Source organism: Mustela lutreola, chromosome 2 (genome assembly GCF_030435805.1).
Source record: "Mustela lutreola isolate mMusLut2 chromosome 2, mMusLut2.pri, whole genome shotgun sequence".
Taxonomy (NCBI): Eukaryota; Metazoa; Chordata; class Mammalia; order Carnivora; family Mustelidae; genus Mustela; species Mustela lutreola.
The window spans coordinates 165,277,887-165,290,865 of record NC_081291.1 but is presented as its reverse complement, the minus strand read 5'-3'; the positions used below and the strand labels follow the sequence as shown (position 1 = coordinate 165,290,865).

General features: G+C 39.3%; 1 protein-coding gene across 2 annotated transcripts; it reads right to left on the bottom strand.

The window, feature by feature from the left end:
* Positions 1-130: 130 nt before the first annotated feature.
* NEPRO (nucleolus and neural progenitor protein) lies at positions 131-12,353 on the bottom strand. 2 transcript variants are annotated; one of them, XM_059164116.1, is made up of 9 exons: positions 12,153-12,349; positions 10,150-10,304; positions 8,496-8,575; positions 7,995-8,126; positions 7,483-7,560; positions 6,490-6,851; positions 6,224-6,285; positions 3,287-3,540; positions 131-1,287 (listed from the first exon to the last, which is right to left on the bottom strand). In XM_059164116.1, the coding sequence occupies exons 1-9, from the start codon at positions 12,253-12,255 to the stop codon at positions 825-827; spliced, it is 1,689 nt and encodes a 562-aa protein (XP_059020099.1). In that variant the 5' UTR covers positions 12,256-12,349; the 3' UTR covers positions 131-824. The 2 variants fall into 2 exon arrangements, with proteins under 2 accessions (XP_059020099.1, XP_059020100.1); XM_059164117.1 differs by having other exon boundaries at positions 1,141-1,314; positions 12,153-12,353.
* Between the last annotated feature and the right edge of the window lie 626 nt (positions 12,354-12,979).

Here is a 12,979-nt window from a genome sequence, read left to right as displayed (position 1 = left end):
TCTACTTTGCTATCTTCTTTGTATTTCATGTATGGTTATACATGTCACCTTAATTCCTTTTTGGGAAAAAAGTTTATTCAGAATCACTCACTAGTACCCAAATAAGTAAACCAGAAAAAAACCCAAAAACTTTTAGAGAACTCCAAAAGCATTTTAATTTGCCCTCCTGTGAGATAAGGTGAACAAATGAAGTACAATAATGGTAGTGACCAGTCCCTGAGAATACAGTTAGTGGCAAAATTTTTTAGACCCTTTGATGATCAATTCTAATTTATAATCAAGTAAGCACAATCATTAGAAGCTACAAATATGGGTATTCAGAGATGGACTTACTACAACGGAGCCAGTTAAGACCAAAGTGACTTTTCAAGCACTCCTTGATACTTCCTAGGCCAGCTGACTCCCTATATAACCCTAAAGCACAGGGTAGGGTTTTATAAACCTAATTACTCAGTTCTTAATTCCCTGGTAAATCATAAAATTATTCTGTTTTTCAGGGACCCACCAGGTTTAATCAAGGAATTATATCTGCTTTTCAAGGACAGGATATGGTAGATTTCTTTTTTCATCTAAACCCCTGACACAAAGTCAAATTCAAAATTTGACTATTTAATATTCAAATACTTGTCAGTTAAATGACACAGAGCTACTATAAATGTTTATTGAACTGAAATGAACCGCTGTACAATGTTACACTAAAGCAGCTCCTCTATGAGTCCAAGTGGTACTTCCAAGTCTTTCCAGTTTTTTTTCAGCAGTTCCACATAAAACAGCAGGACACCAGATCAGTTTGTTAAGCACTTAAATGTCTCACAAATGAGCATCTAAACTCCCATTAAAGCAAAAATATCATCAATGTCATCTGTCTCCTTAATGGTTCCTGATGTATTATGTTTGTTCATTTGCAGTATTGTCCGTGAATCAGTTTCATTTTCATTGCTTCCTGTAAGGTTTTCATGAATTTGTTTCTCTTTAGTTTGTATGACAGGATTTGAAATTCTGCTACTCAGGAGAAGCTTACTGTTAGGGGAGAGATCAGTTCTCTGAACTGTATAGTGCGAGAGTCGCCATTTACTGCTATCTGTAGCATTCTGAGTCTCTTGAGGGGATGGCTGAATTTCTTTTGAAAGAGTTAACTGCAACTTTCTCTGTAGTTTCCTCTGTTCCAGTAAAAATCTATTCTGAGATCTTCTTCGTCTCACATGACGCTTTGAAGTTTTGATTCCTGAGCCACGAAGAAGGCAGTTGCAAACAGATGTTTTTATGCACTCTAATTTCTTTGGCAAACTTTAAAGGACAAGAGAAAGGCAAAATCTGGGATTAAGACACAGAAAGACATTTTCAAAAACTTTTGTCTCCCTTTTTGTCAACTCCTAAAAGAAAAGTACACAAAACTGTATAGAGGTCCTATAACTGTGTACAACCCCAGAATCATCACAAAAAATAAATAGGAGCTTCAACCCAAATCTGTGTTTTCCGAGCAGAGTTTCCCTCTGATTCAGATTATAGCCAAGTATGTCCCCATTTTGTTCCCTAAGTGAAGTACCTCCTACAACTGCCTAGCAAGGTAGCTGTCAGGTAGCTCCCTGATAACCACCAAACTGTTCTTAATGTAACAGGAGTGGAGCTGGGGAAAGGATGTTATCACAAATAGAACATCCGCCTGGATGCATTAATCTATATCCGGATAAGTAACTTCATGTTGTAGCAGGGAGTGAACAAGGGAAAAGGAATCAAAGTCAGAGACGGAGTTTACCTAAGAATGAGAAGACAGAGCTTCTGGGGTAGACCACCTGATACCCTGGGCTGCCCTAATTGTGATTCATACATCTTCCTCAAGGGTGGGAATTCAGAACTCAAATTGCTGATTATTTTAGGTGCTTTGCTTCTGAATAAGGTATACTGCGACAAGGTACATTACATTGTCTTGTAATGTTACATTACATTTTGAAATGTGTTACATTTCAAAAGATGTTACATTTCAAAAGATTAGCACGGATCTGTAACTTCTACCCATCACTCCCCCTTTTTCTTTTTAAATAAATATTTAACTTTGAGGAAGCCTTTATAATGTAGTGATTCAAGACCAGTTTCCAAAAGCTTTCCTTGTCTTACTCTAAGTGGTGATTTTTAAGTGGGGAGAGGGTAAGTGTACCTCCTAATTAAAATGGAAATAGAAAAATATGTGAACAGAAGAATCGAAGGATCTGAATTGAGTTCTAGATCTCCAGATGTAACAATCTGAACAAAATCCCCTATATCCTCAGCTACAAAATGGGAATAATACTGCCTACCTCAGAGAGCTATGGACATTATGCAAATTTAAAACATACTACAGCATATTGAAACAGCAAAACAACAGTACAAAAGAGCAGGTTTTTTTGTGGGGTAGGGAATAATGGTTTAACCAAATACCACTTTGTTACCCTTCTCACTAACTCTTAATTGTTATCATCTCTGTCTCTTCTACCCCTTCTCCATCTCAGGCTGAGTTCCACCCTAGAATGGATCATTTTTAGATGGCTACAGTTCTTTAAAGGACCTTAATGAAGAAACCCTTCCAACAATTCTTTCCTTAGGAATACTTAACTTCTCCCACAGCTCTCAATCAAAACTTGTTCTTGTTGATCTTTACAGCCTTTTTTGTCTAAAATTGTTATGATGGGCATCTATTATTTTTTCAATAAAAATATAAAACCCTAAGGCATCTGACTTCATTATAATGCTTCAAGTAATACTGACTCACAATCAAAGATAACCACCCTTAAGCAGTTCTGTGAACCTAAGAACCAGAGGGAAAGGAAGAAATCAATACATGGAGAGTCTGGCACTCACGAACAAACATTACCTAACCCTAAGCCCAGAGTCTGGTGTGTACTTCTGCTCTCACACCCTCATCCTGCTGCCCTGAAGCTGTGGGGAGACTGGCTGTCTCTCCTACCAGAGCAGGAGTGAGAGCTAGTGCTCCATGAGGATTAAGTCTGTCTTACACAATGCATCCCCTGGCTTAGCATACTACAAACACTCCTAAGGCTTTCTGAATGAACAAATGGAATGGTGAAGAATATAAATGAATAAATCTAATTAACCAAGTTAACTTTCTTCTTCCCAGTGAGACAGCTGTGACCAACAAAAGCAAACAAAACTGCAGTTTGAATAGATTCTTCTTTTAGCCCCCCTAGGGGGGCTATCCCATTTTTCAGAAAGCTAACTTGAATATATATATACTTTTGCCCTAAATAACAACAGAAAAAATAAAGGAATGGAATTCTTATTATATACCTACCTACACCCTTGAGCTTCTACATGTTTAAGCCGGTTACTTTTAAGAAGTTTGTTACCCAGAAAGGAGGCCAGAGCCTTGAGTTTTTTGCTCCTGCACCACAAAATTGCTGTTCGGATTTCTTCAGAAAGTTGAATGAAATTCTCAGCCTCTCGAAATCTCTGCACAAAACTTTTGGCACAGGGAGTTCCTGTTGTTTTCTGAGAAGAATGTTTGGTTGCCTTTAGTTTGGACTGCGAACATTTTAAGTTGGTCTCCTGAAATATGGAAAGGTGAGAAAAATATATTGGATTTCCTATTGACTTACAAATATATAACCAGAGAAAAGTTGACCCCTATGAAAATTAGAAAATGTCTTTTTAAAAGAAGGAAAACTTTTAAAGCTCACTGTGCTTTCCTTTGTCTTAAAAAACAATGGGGGGGGGCGCCTGGGTGGCTCAGTGGGTTAAGCCGCTGCCTTCGGTGGATCAAGTCCCGCATCGGGCTCTCTGCTCAGCAGGGAGCCTGGTTCCCTCTCTCTCTCTGCCTGCCTCTCCATCTACTTGTGATTTCTTTCTGTCAAATAAATACATAAAATATTAAAAAAAAAAAAAAAAAAAACAATGGGAAGTCATCAGAGAGGAAGACAAACCATGAGATTCTTAACTGTAGGAAACAAACTGAGGGTTGCTAGAGGGTAGGTGGGTCGGGGTTGGGGTAACTAGGTATGGGCATTGAGGGCATGTGATGTGATGTGCAATGAGTGTTATATGCAACTGATCAATTACTGAACTCAACATCTGAAACTAATGTTGGTTAACTAATGTTGGCTAGTTGAATTTAAATTTTTTAAAAAACTTAATTTTTTTATCCACTGCTACTAACACAAGATTTTTTTCCTCCTCTATGCAACAACAGACCCCATCTATAACTAAATTCAGATGTGAATCATAATACAAATATTCTAACACATACAGCTATTTAATCTATACATAAAAATGAAACTGAATAAATATTAGTCAAGGTCTATCTGGTAGGGAAAAGAAAAATCACTGAAGAGCCCTTTCCCTTGACATTACTAGACTATCACAAATTTGTTTTTCACTTATTTCTATACCAAGTTACTCCTCAATGATGGGTCAAAAATGTTACTGAAAATGCACAAAGGGATGATGCTGAATGTGTGTTAAAAATGCTTAACTGAGCAACACTTCCAATTCAGCCATCTTTTGATGTGTCTCTTCAAACCCCATCTTTCTATGTTAAGTAAAGTCTGAATTATACCAGCCTTCATTGTTTACAAAAATATGCCACTTACTAGATCTGCTTTCATTTTTCATTCAAAACTGCTCCAAATTTCTCACTTTCAAGAAAAACATAAAAAAGTAGTAGAAAATATAAAAGTCAAGACCTATCAATACTTAGTGTTGGTAACTGATAAAAGAAATTTGACCTTAGAAGCAAGCTGAGCATGTTAGTGCTAACTGTTAAAACTGTGGTAGTGATTAGTCATGAATAGGGACTGGGGACCAACCAAATGGCTTTAAAATCAGCTCACCCAGGAACAGATAGATGTACTGCAGAACTTTCAAGGGCCAGAGAGCCATAGTTCTTGAGACAGAGTTGACAAAACGATTTGGGGCACTGATATAATGATAAAGAACAGACTGTGAAACCAAACTGTGTTCAAATCCCAGCTTTGCCCCATACTTGCAGTGCGGCCTAAGCAAGTTTCTTGTCCTTTCTAAGCCTCAATTTTCTCACCTGAAATATGGAAACAATAATAATAGCACCAGCCCAACAGGGCTTTTGCAAGGATTGTAGGAATTAACACACATAAAGCATTTCAAGAGTAAATGCAATATACATATTAGCTATTATTAGGGCTATGATGATGATGATTCCTCCCTCTAGAACTCATAAATTGGACAGAATATAAATCCAAGCTAGAATCCTTATAAACATTCAAGAAAGAACTCTGATTTATCAAAAATAATTAAGAATTCTTAAATAGAAAAGAAGATATCATCCATGTAGGACACCAGGAGAAAACAATCTGAGGACAGATGATAAAAGAAGTAGTTACCACATGAAAGTGGGTAACACTGATGTATTTATCTGTTGCTAGGTCCAGAACAGAATTTACAGACAATGACTAAGAGGGATCATGTTAAAGCTTGAAGCCTAACTGGGAAAGAAAGAGAAGCCTCCTGACGAAAGATGAGGATGACAGTAACGATGAGAGTAGTTAATAACATCTGACCACAGTGAAGTGCTTAACCATACTCCAGACTCTGGGCTGAAAACATGGAAACTGCATAACCCTATGAGGGGCATACTGTATTAGAAAACAGAGGTATGGGCAGGTCAAGAAACTTACATAACGCCACACCGCTAGTACCAACTAAAGCCAGGACTCAAACCATTTCTGTCTCACTGCAAAGCTCATACTCTTTTTTTTTTTTTTTTTTTTTAAGATTTTATTCATTTATTTGAGAGAGAGAGAACATGTGCAGGGAACAGAAGCAGAGGGGGAGGGAAAGGGATAAGCAGATTCCACACTGAGTGCAGAACCTTAATGTGAGGCTCAATCCCAGGATGCCAAGATCATGACCTGAGCCAAAATCAAGAGTCAGACGCTCAACTGACTGAGCCACCCAGGCACCGCCAAAGCTCATACCCTTAACACAATCCTACACCTACAATGGATCCTAGAGACATTTTAGAATTCTAGCAAAACTCTGAGTAAAATGTTTTTGAAGACATTCTATAACCTGAATTTACTGGATGCACTCAGTCCCTTGGGCCTCTATTCATTCAGAAGCTTAGGAGGAAAACTAAGGTGGCACTAAGCTGAGAGCTGGGGATAAAAACAGAGACTCAATCTCTGCCCTTGGTAAATGGTATCTATTCCACAAATTAGCAGAAATCATAAGCCATAGTAATAGAAGCCAGACAAACCTGAGTAGCTTTGTGTTTCAGCTGTTTGCAGAAAGCTCTCACATCAAATTCTGATGACTTTTCTGTAGAAATGGAGAGACCACGGATACAAAAACTGTTTTCAATATCATGCTATTTTCATACTATTAGCATACTATTTTCAAATCAAATTCTTTTTTTTTTTTTTTTTTCAAATCAAATTCTTAAGTATATGACATTTCTTGCCAAATTACTACAAAAGAAATAAAGGGACTTGTAAAAGTCTGTGCTATATAAAAGTAAATTACCTTTGAAAACTTTCTTATTCTTTATTGGCTGTCCAAGATCCACATTATTCTGTGTATTGATCCTCATTTGTCTAGCTTTTTTGGAAATTCTGAGTATAGTTTCTTGGTTAAACCTTGGTGATTGCTCTTTTGTTAAAAACAGTTTATTTAACAGTTTAGTTACTCCTTTAGCTGCAAAAGCTGTAGGCATTTTTTTCTTAAAGACCTCAAAATAGGGCTGTCCTAAAAACTCAGCAATATCAGAAGGAAAAGTAAAATCTTTGAAGTAAGGCAGTGGTTGAATCCTAGAGACCTGCTGAAGCAATCTGAACAATGGCTCATATAAAGACGTCAGCCTTTTCAAAACACCTTTATAGAGAACCCTAGAAAAAGACAGGAAGTCATGAATTAGCAAGCAATTATAATTTGCAGCTTATGTAATAACCACAATAGATTCAAAGCTGAAAATAAGTATCAGTCTGCCACTATAGATTAAAAATCCTCTAGTACATATTTGCGAAGAGCGAGATTAGTCCAGCCCAAGCAGAAAAACCCAAGTACAAAATGTTACTTAAAACTAAATAAAGTACTCAACGAGAAGGTGTCTCAAAGGATATGTATGGTTTTAGCTACATGGTGAGATTTTAGGCAAGTTTCAGATTCTCTACATCGTCTCTGTTCTTTTGGAATGTCTTAAAAGAAGCAAAAATTAAAGCTATTTCCATTACAGAAAAGAATAATAAGTTAGCTGTTATTCATTCTAATCTTATCACCTCTAAGAATAAGCAGAATACACAAGATGATCACAAATAATACTTGAGAGACCCAAATAATACCTGAAAGACATCAAAGACGTAACCGTGAACATTTAGGTTCCCAATCCACCACAGGTAAAACATGAATCAAGTGAAGAAACAGAATCCCTGCACCATCAGCATCCCAGGGGGAAAAAAATATGAAAACCTAGGCTGAGTTAGATGAAAAAGAAATGAAGGATTTTATATACATACATACCATAACCTGCTCACCAGCCCAACCATCACAAGGTTTAAAATAATGAATTCTTGCAAGCCTAGGTGCTTCACAGTCAAGCTGGAGAATCAAGTTAAAGTTGGAAAACAAAACCAAAGTAATCTGAATTTTGCAAGTTACGTTTATGAAAAAAACAGATGGGAAATAGAATTTTCTTGAAGAAATTAAAGCCTTAAAATGTTCTATTTCAGTCATGGAAACTTAAAGTAATATGCACTCTTCCAGAGCTCTCATTATTTAGCTTCTATGATGTAGAATTTATAACTGTCAGTGCCCTTAGGATAATACATGCTAGATGGAGACTGACAGTCTCTGGCAATGGCTGTATCAGGCAATTCCTAGGAAAAGGAGGCCAAGATGCAAAATTTTAAACATACATTATAACTTCCTATAACCTCCTTCCTATAACCTCACAGCTTTCAAACAGAAATACCAATTAAATATATCCAAAGAATTCCAATTCAGAGGAAAGCATTTCAGTTGATCAAGGATACAGAAATGTCTTGCAGCAACAGTCCAAGAAGCGAAGTAACAACTTGCAGGCTCCCAAAATCTTCATGAGCACCAGCTCAACCACTGGTTGGCTAGGAATGACACATGCCTTGGTATTTACAGGCTGATTTTCACTTCACAAAAATGGAAAAGAATTTTATTTTCTGTTATTTTCATTCTTAAACTTCATTACTTGTGAAGCACTTACACAGCTATTTTCAAGCACAGATGAGTTGGACACTCCTCACTGGAGTTGACTGACAACAATGTTTCAATATAATCTATCTTGACCCAGAGTTTAGTGTCCTGCTAGACCCTCCCACAAACCAACAGAGGAGAGATTATCACAAATAGGAGGTGCCCCTTATTAAAATAAAATTTGTAAAACTCCCCAGTTGGGTTGTATCCCAACACCAAGCAAAGAAGTCCAATGGAGATCACATTGAAGACTATGAGTTCCCAGCCCACCACACAGACCATTACAAAGCCACTGGCCCGCTTACTTGGAAGAAAACAACTCAGACAGATGTTGAATTGAACCCTCCAAATCCATGTTTTTCAAACGTTTTAAACATTGTTCAACCTGAAAGGGGAAGAACAGCTCAAATTTATATCACACAAACATGGCCACTAATATGATCACAAAAGCAAAGAAATGGAAAAGTTCAAAGTATGGAAATACACTCAACACAAGAGAATACCTTCATTTTAGGGTAAAGTAATGTGTAGCCCAAAAACAGCTGCCCCTACTTAAAGATGTGAAATTAACCCAGCCAAATGCATTTCTCAAATCAGTTTATAACTAGGAATTTACTATGTGTCAGGATGTCACTGATGCTCTAAAGGGCACCAAAGTAAGTATGAGATTATTCTCAAGATTTTTCTGAAAAACATGCTTTCTAATAGTGAAACTACTAAAACAAGATAGTAAAGCTAAGAGATTTCACCTTTATTCAGAAGACAATGGAGCACCATTAAAAATATCAAACCTTGTTTTAGGATGATTACCCTGGCTTTGGCATATAGAACATGCAAGCATAGAGGAAAAACTGGAGTTGAGGAAGAATCAATTACGATAGCAAGACAACTAAACGTTGACAAGTTCTGAAGAAAGAAGATGCAGCCAGAACTAAAAGAAGGAACTAGATGCAGAGAAAGTTTTGACTGATCAATGGACTGAATGGGAGAGATACCTAAAAGGAAGATGCAGAGAAAATAGAACACCCAATTTTTCTGATAGATAATTATTCATAGCTTGGAAGCCAGGAGGAAAAAGAAGTTCGATCTGATATGTTCAACATGAAATACATTCAGGTTTGGTTTTGGAGTAAAAGACTCATAAGGAGATAAAAATCTGCCCCAGCGAAGAAAACTTAGGGAAGAACCACACACTCCCAGATCTTTCTTTGATGAAGAAATCTCCATTCTTTTTGCCTTAAGTAATGGGAGTAGAAAAAAACCAAAGGGTACAATCTGTAAATTTAGAGAATATGTCTGTTTCACCCCTGTATTCCGAGCACCACGCACAATGCCTGGCACATAGAACTTACAAAAAATACCTGCAGAATTAATAAGGTGAATGAATTTATGACCTTATAAGGAATCCAGCTTAGGAGACTTGTCTGTATAGGGTAGTCCCTAAATTGAGGGCCCAACTGTGTCTTAAACTCTAAATATTACGGAAACCACTTCCCATAACTTGTTATACAGCTATTTAGTCTAAATATTACTGATTAGATTATATGCCCTATAATATATAAACCACAACTTTGTTCTTTTTATGATTTTAGGATTTTCATTATGATTAGGAAATTGTTTCTTAATGCAACACTTTGTCTTGCTCACATCACTGTATCTGTGAACTAGGCAAAAGTACTGTAATTTATTATGTCATATATAATGGAATTTTTCATAAAAATTACCCATTAGAAGCAAGACTGGCAAAGAATTAAACATAGTACCTTTCTAAATAAATTGCTCTTTGAAATGGTTTCAGGGAAAAAAAAATGAAATCCCACATGCAACTGTGGACTGATGATTTATGAAGTCACAAGTAATTGACTGGGTTTCCCATAATAACAAAATATTAAGTGGCAGTGCAATCTCATTTTCATCAAGCAAACATGTTGAGTCGTAAACGCAGGGCTTCCTCCTTACCTGTTTGAGGGCTAAATGGGGCTTGTGGCGGCCCATCCTGTTGTGATTGCTGTAAAGGACTGCACATAGCACATCTGTCTCTGCATCTAAGATTTGGTTCTTCAGTGACAGTGTAACAAGACAGCATTCTCTAATTACAGCTGCAACACAAAGGTCTAAACCAGAGATATTTAATAAAACTTAGTATGTATTTCTATGTGAAATTTATTATGTAAAAATACTCTGAAGAGTATTTCCCTTATTAAGGGGATTAAGAACAAATTAATATAATCAGCTTTAACTACAAGAACACTATTAACAATTTTAAGTATGTGAGAAGATGGAAAATGGTGACCGATGATACAAAGTCTAGAAATCATCTGTTAAACAATAACACGTATCTTCGTATCACATTTTATTATGATTTTTAAGAATCTTTCATATCAATACTTTGCAGTCATTTGGTGTACACTTACCTTAAGTACTTTGATGGTGGGGTACCTGTTCTAAGCTTCTCTAAATCCCCTAAATCCTCTATTTTGTTACGTACATAAGCAAGGCAGAATGGATATACTCTTAAAAGCAAAGGTGTGGTATGAGTGTACTACTTTCAGGTAAGAATACATTCAGGTAAGAGAAACAACTGTGCCAACTGTTATGTATGTAATGTATGTAACCGTAATGTAATGTAACTGGAAGTTACACTACTTGATGAATGTTTGACTGAACACGGGGTGCTCAGAATGATATAACAGCTTCCTAGTCTGAAAAGCTGTGAAGTAGAAGATGGAGGTAATGTCTCTGTGTCACTAAGGGAAGCACTAGCATCCCAGATGGACGGACTATAAAGGCAGATTACTACAGAACAGGGAGAACTTTATTTTGTCCCAACTATGTGAAGCCAGAAAGGACTGCTTTGAGAATGGGGAGTTGCTGAATTTCCAGGCCTAACAGAATCCTGTTAAAGAATTTTTTAATAGAGGAAGAGGAAGATTATAAATTGCGCAGGTTGGATGGATGGTGAGGAGGACGTGATTAGATAGGTGGTATTTAAAATTAACTATCACTTAAGTGTCCATTTACCGTATCAGGCACTGTTCCAAATGCTTTCTAACTGTACCTCTTCCTCAAAACAGCCCTCTGAGGCAGGTTCTATGTTTATCCGCATGTGAAAATGAGCTGAGCACAGAAAGGTTAAATAACGACACCCCCCAACCTGCCCACCTCCCGCAGAGCGAAGTGCCAGGATTCAAACCCAATTTGGCTCCTGAGGCACGCTCCTAACTACTGGGCCCTACTGCCTGAAAACAGCCGTACCACGGATAAAACACGTTAAGAGCACTTTCCCCTAATGACATCATTAGACGCTTTCAACAACCGGTGATAGGCAGGGAGCACTAATCCTAACCCGTAATACAGATGCGGACTGCCGTCTAAACACAGAGTGCCGGGGCGCCTGGGTGGCTCAGTGGGTTAAGCCGCTGCCTTCGGCTCAGGTCATGATCTCAGGGTCCTGGGATCGAGTCCCACATCGGGCTCTCTGCTCAGCAGGGAGCCTGCTTCCCTCTCTCTCTGCCAGCTTCTCTACCTACCTGTGATCTCTCTCTGTCAAATAAAATAAAAAATTAAAAAATCTTTAAAAATAAAATAAAATAAATAAACACAGAGTGCCCCTGCGCCTTCCTAAGAGATCAGGACACAGACTGCAGGGTGGAGGGGGCTGCTGGTGGCCGGAGGGAGCCCAGGCTTTCCAGGTAGCACTTCTCCCAGACGCCAGCGGCGTCCACCTCTCTCCGCTCCCCTGGGAGCGGGGCCGGGCCTCGGGCGTCCGTCGCTCCAGGCATGGCGTGCCGTGGGCACAGTGGGTTTAGTGAAGGATTCCAAAGCAAACCAGAGCCCCTACAAAATTCCTAGCAAACTCGGGACCGAGGGCTCAGGAAGTCCCGCCCCCACCGCGCACGTGCACCGGCCCGGCCGGACGCCGCCTCCGGAAGCGTCTGCGGTTCTCCGGGCCCTTCGCTCACCCAGAGCTGCGTCGGGGTCCGGTATGGTCACTGTGCTGCGGCTCCCCGCCTTCGGGATTCTCACGCGGTTCCACGGCTCCAGGCCCGGCCGCACCGTAGCCATCTCGGGAGGTCGGGGAGGGGCGCGGAAGGGCGGAGCTCGGTGAGACCTAATGAAGAGACCGAGGGAGGAGAGAAGAGAGGAAATCTGGGGGGAGGGAGAGGACAAGGGGTGGGGCTGGGGCGGGGCCCAGTGGTGGGGGCGGGACCTTCTCGAATGGTGTGCCAAATACAGCGGACTGGAGAGGATGGTCGTCCGGACTCCGGTCACCAACGCTTGGCCGGTTATCAGAAGCATTTGGGGGAGTTTGGGGTTGGGAGCTAGGGAGCAGTCCCAGTACTGCTTAATCAGAATCGCCGAAGGGGGGAGGAATCTGCATTGGGTTTAGGCTCCCACACAGGGAAGTTTGAAATTAACTTCAAGGCATTTTACAGATGTAGAAACTGAGGTTACCCATACACCCCTCTCTCCGCATCAGACATTAGGGAGAACGGAAGAAATTAAATAAAGAGGTTTATGGAAGGTGTGACATGTGAAACACAGAAGAGGGGATTTACTTTGTCCAAGACAGTCAAGGAAGTTTCCTCTATCTTCATCAACAATAAACGGTGTGGCAATTGAAACACAGAAGAGATTTCTTTTGTCCAAGACCGTCAAGGAAGTTTCCTCTAGCTCCACCAACAGCAAAACCGAGATCACATCAAAGAAACTTAGAGGCCCTCTGACTCTCTCCATCAACCCCATCCTCTGTCAGTGTTTAAGACATGACGGTATCACCAGCTCTGCT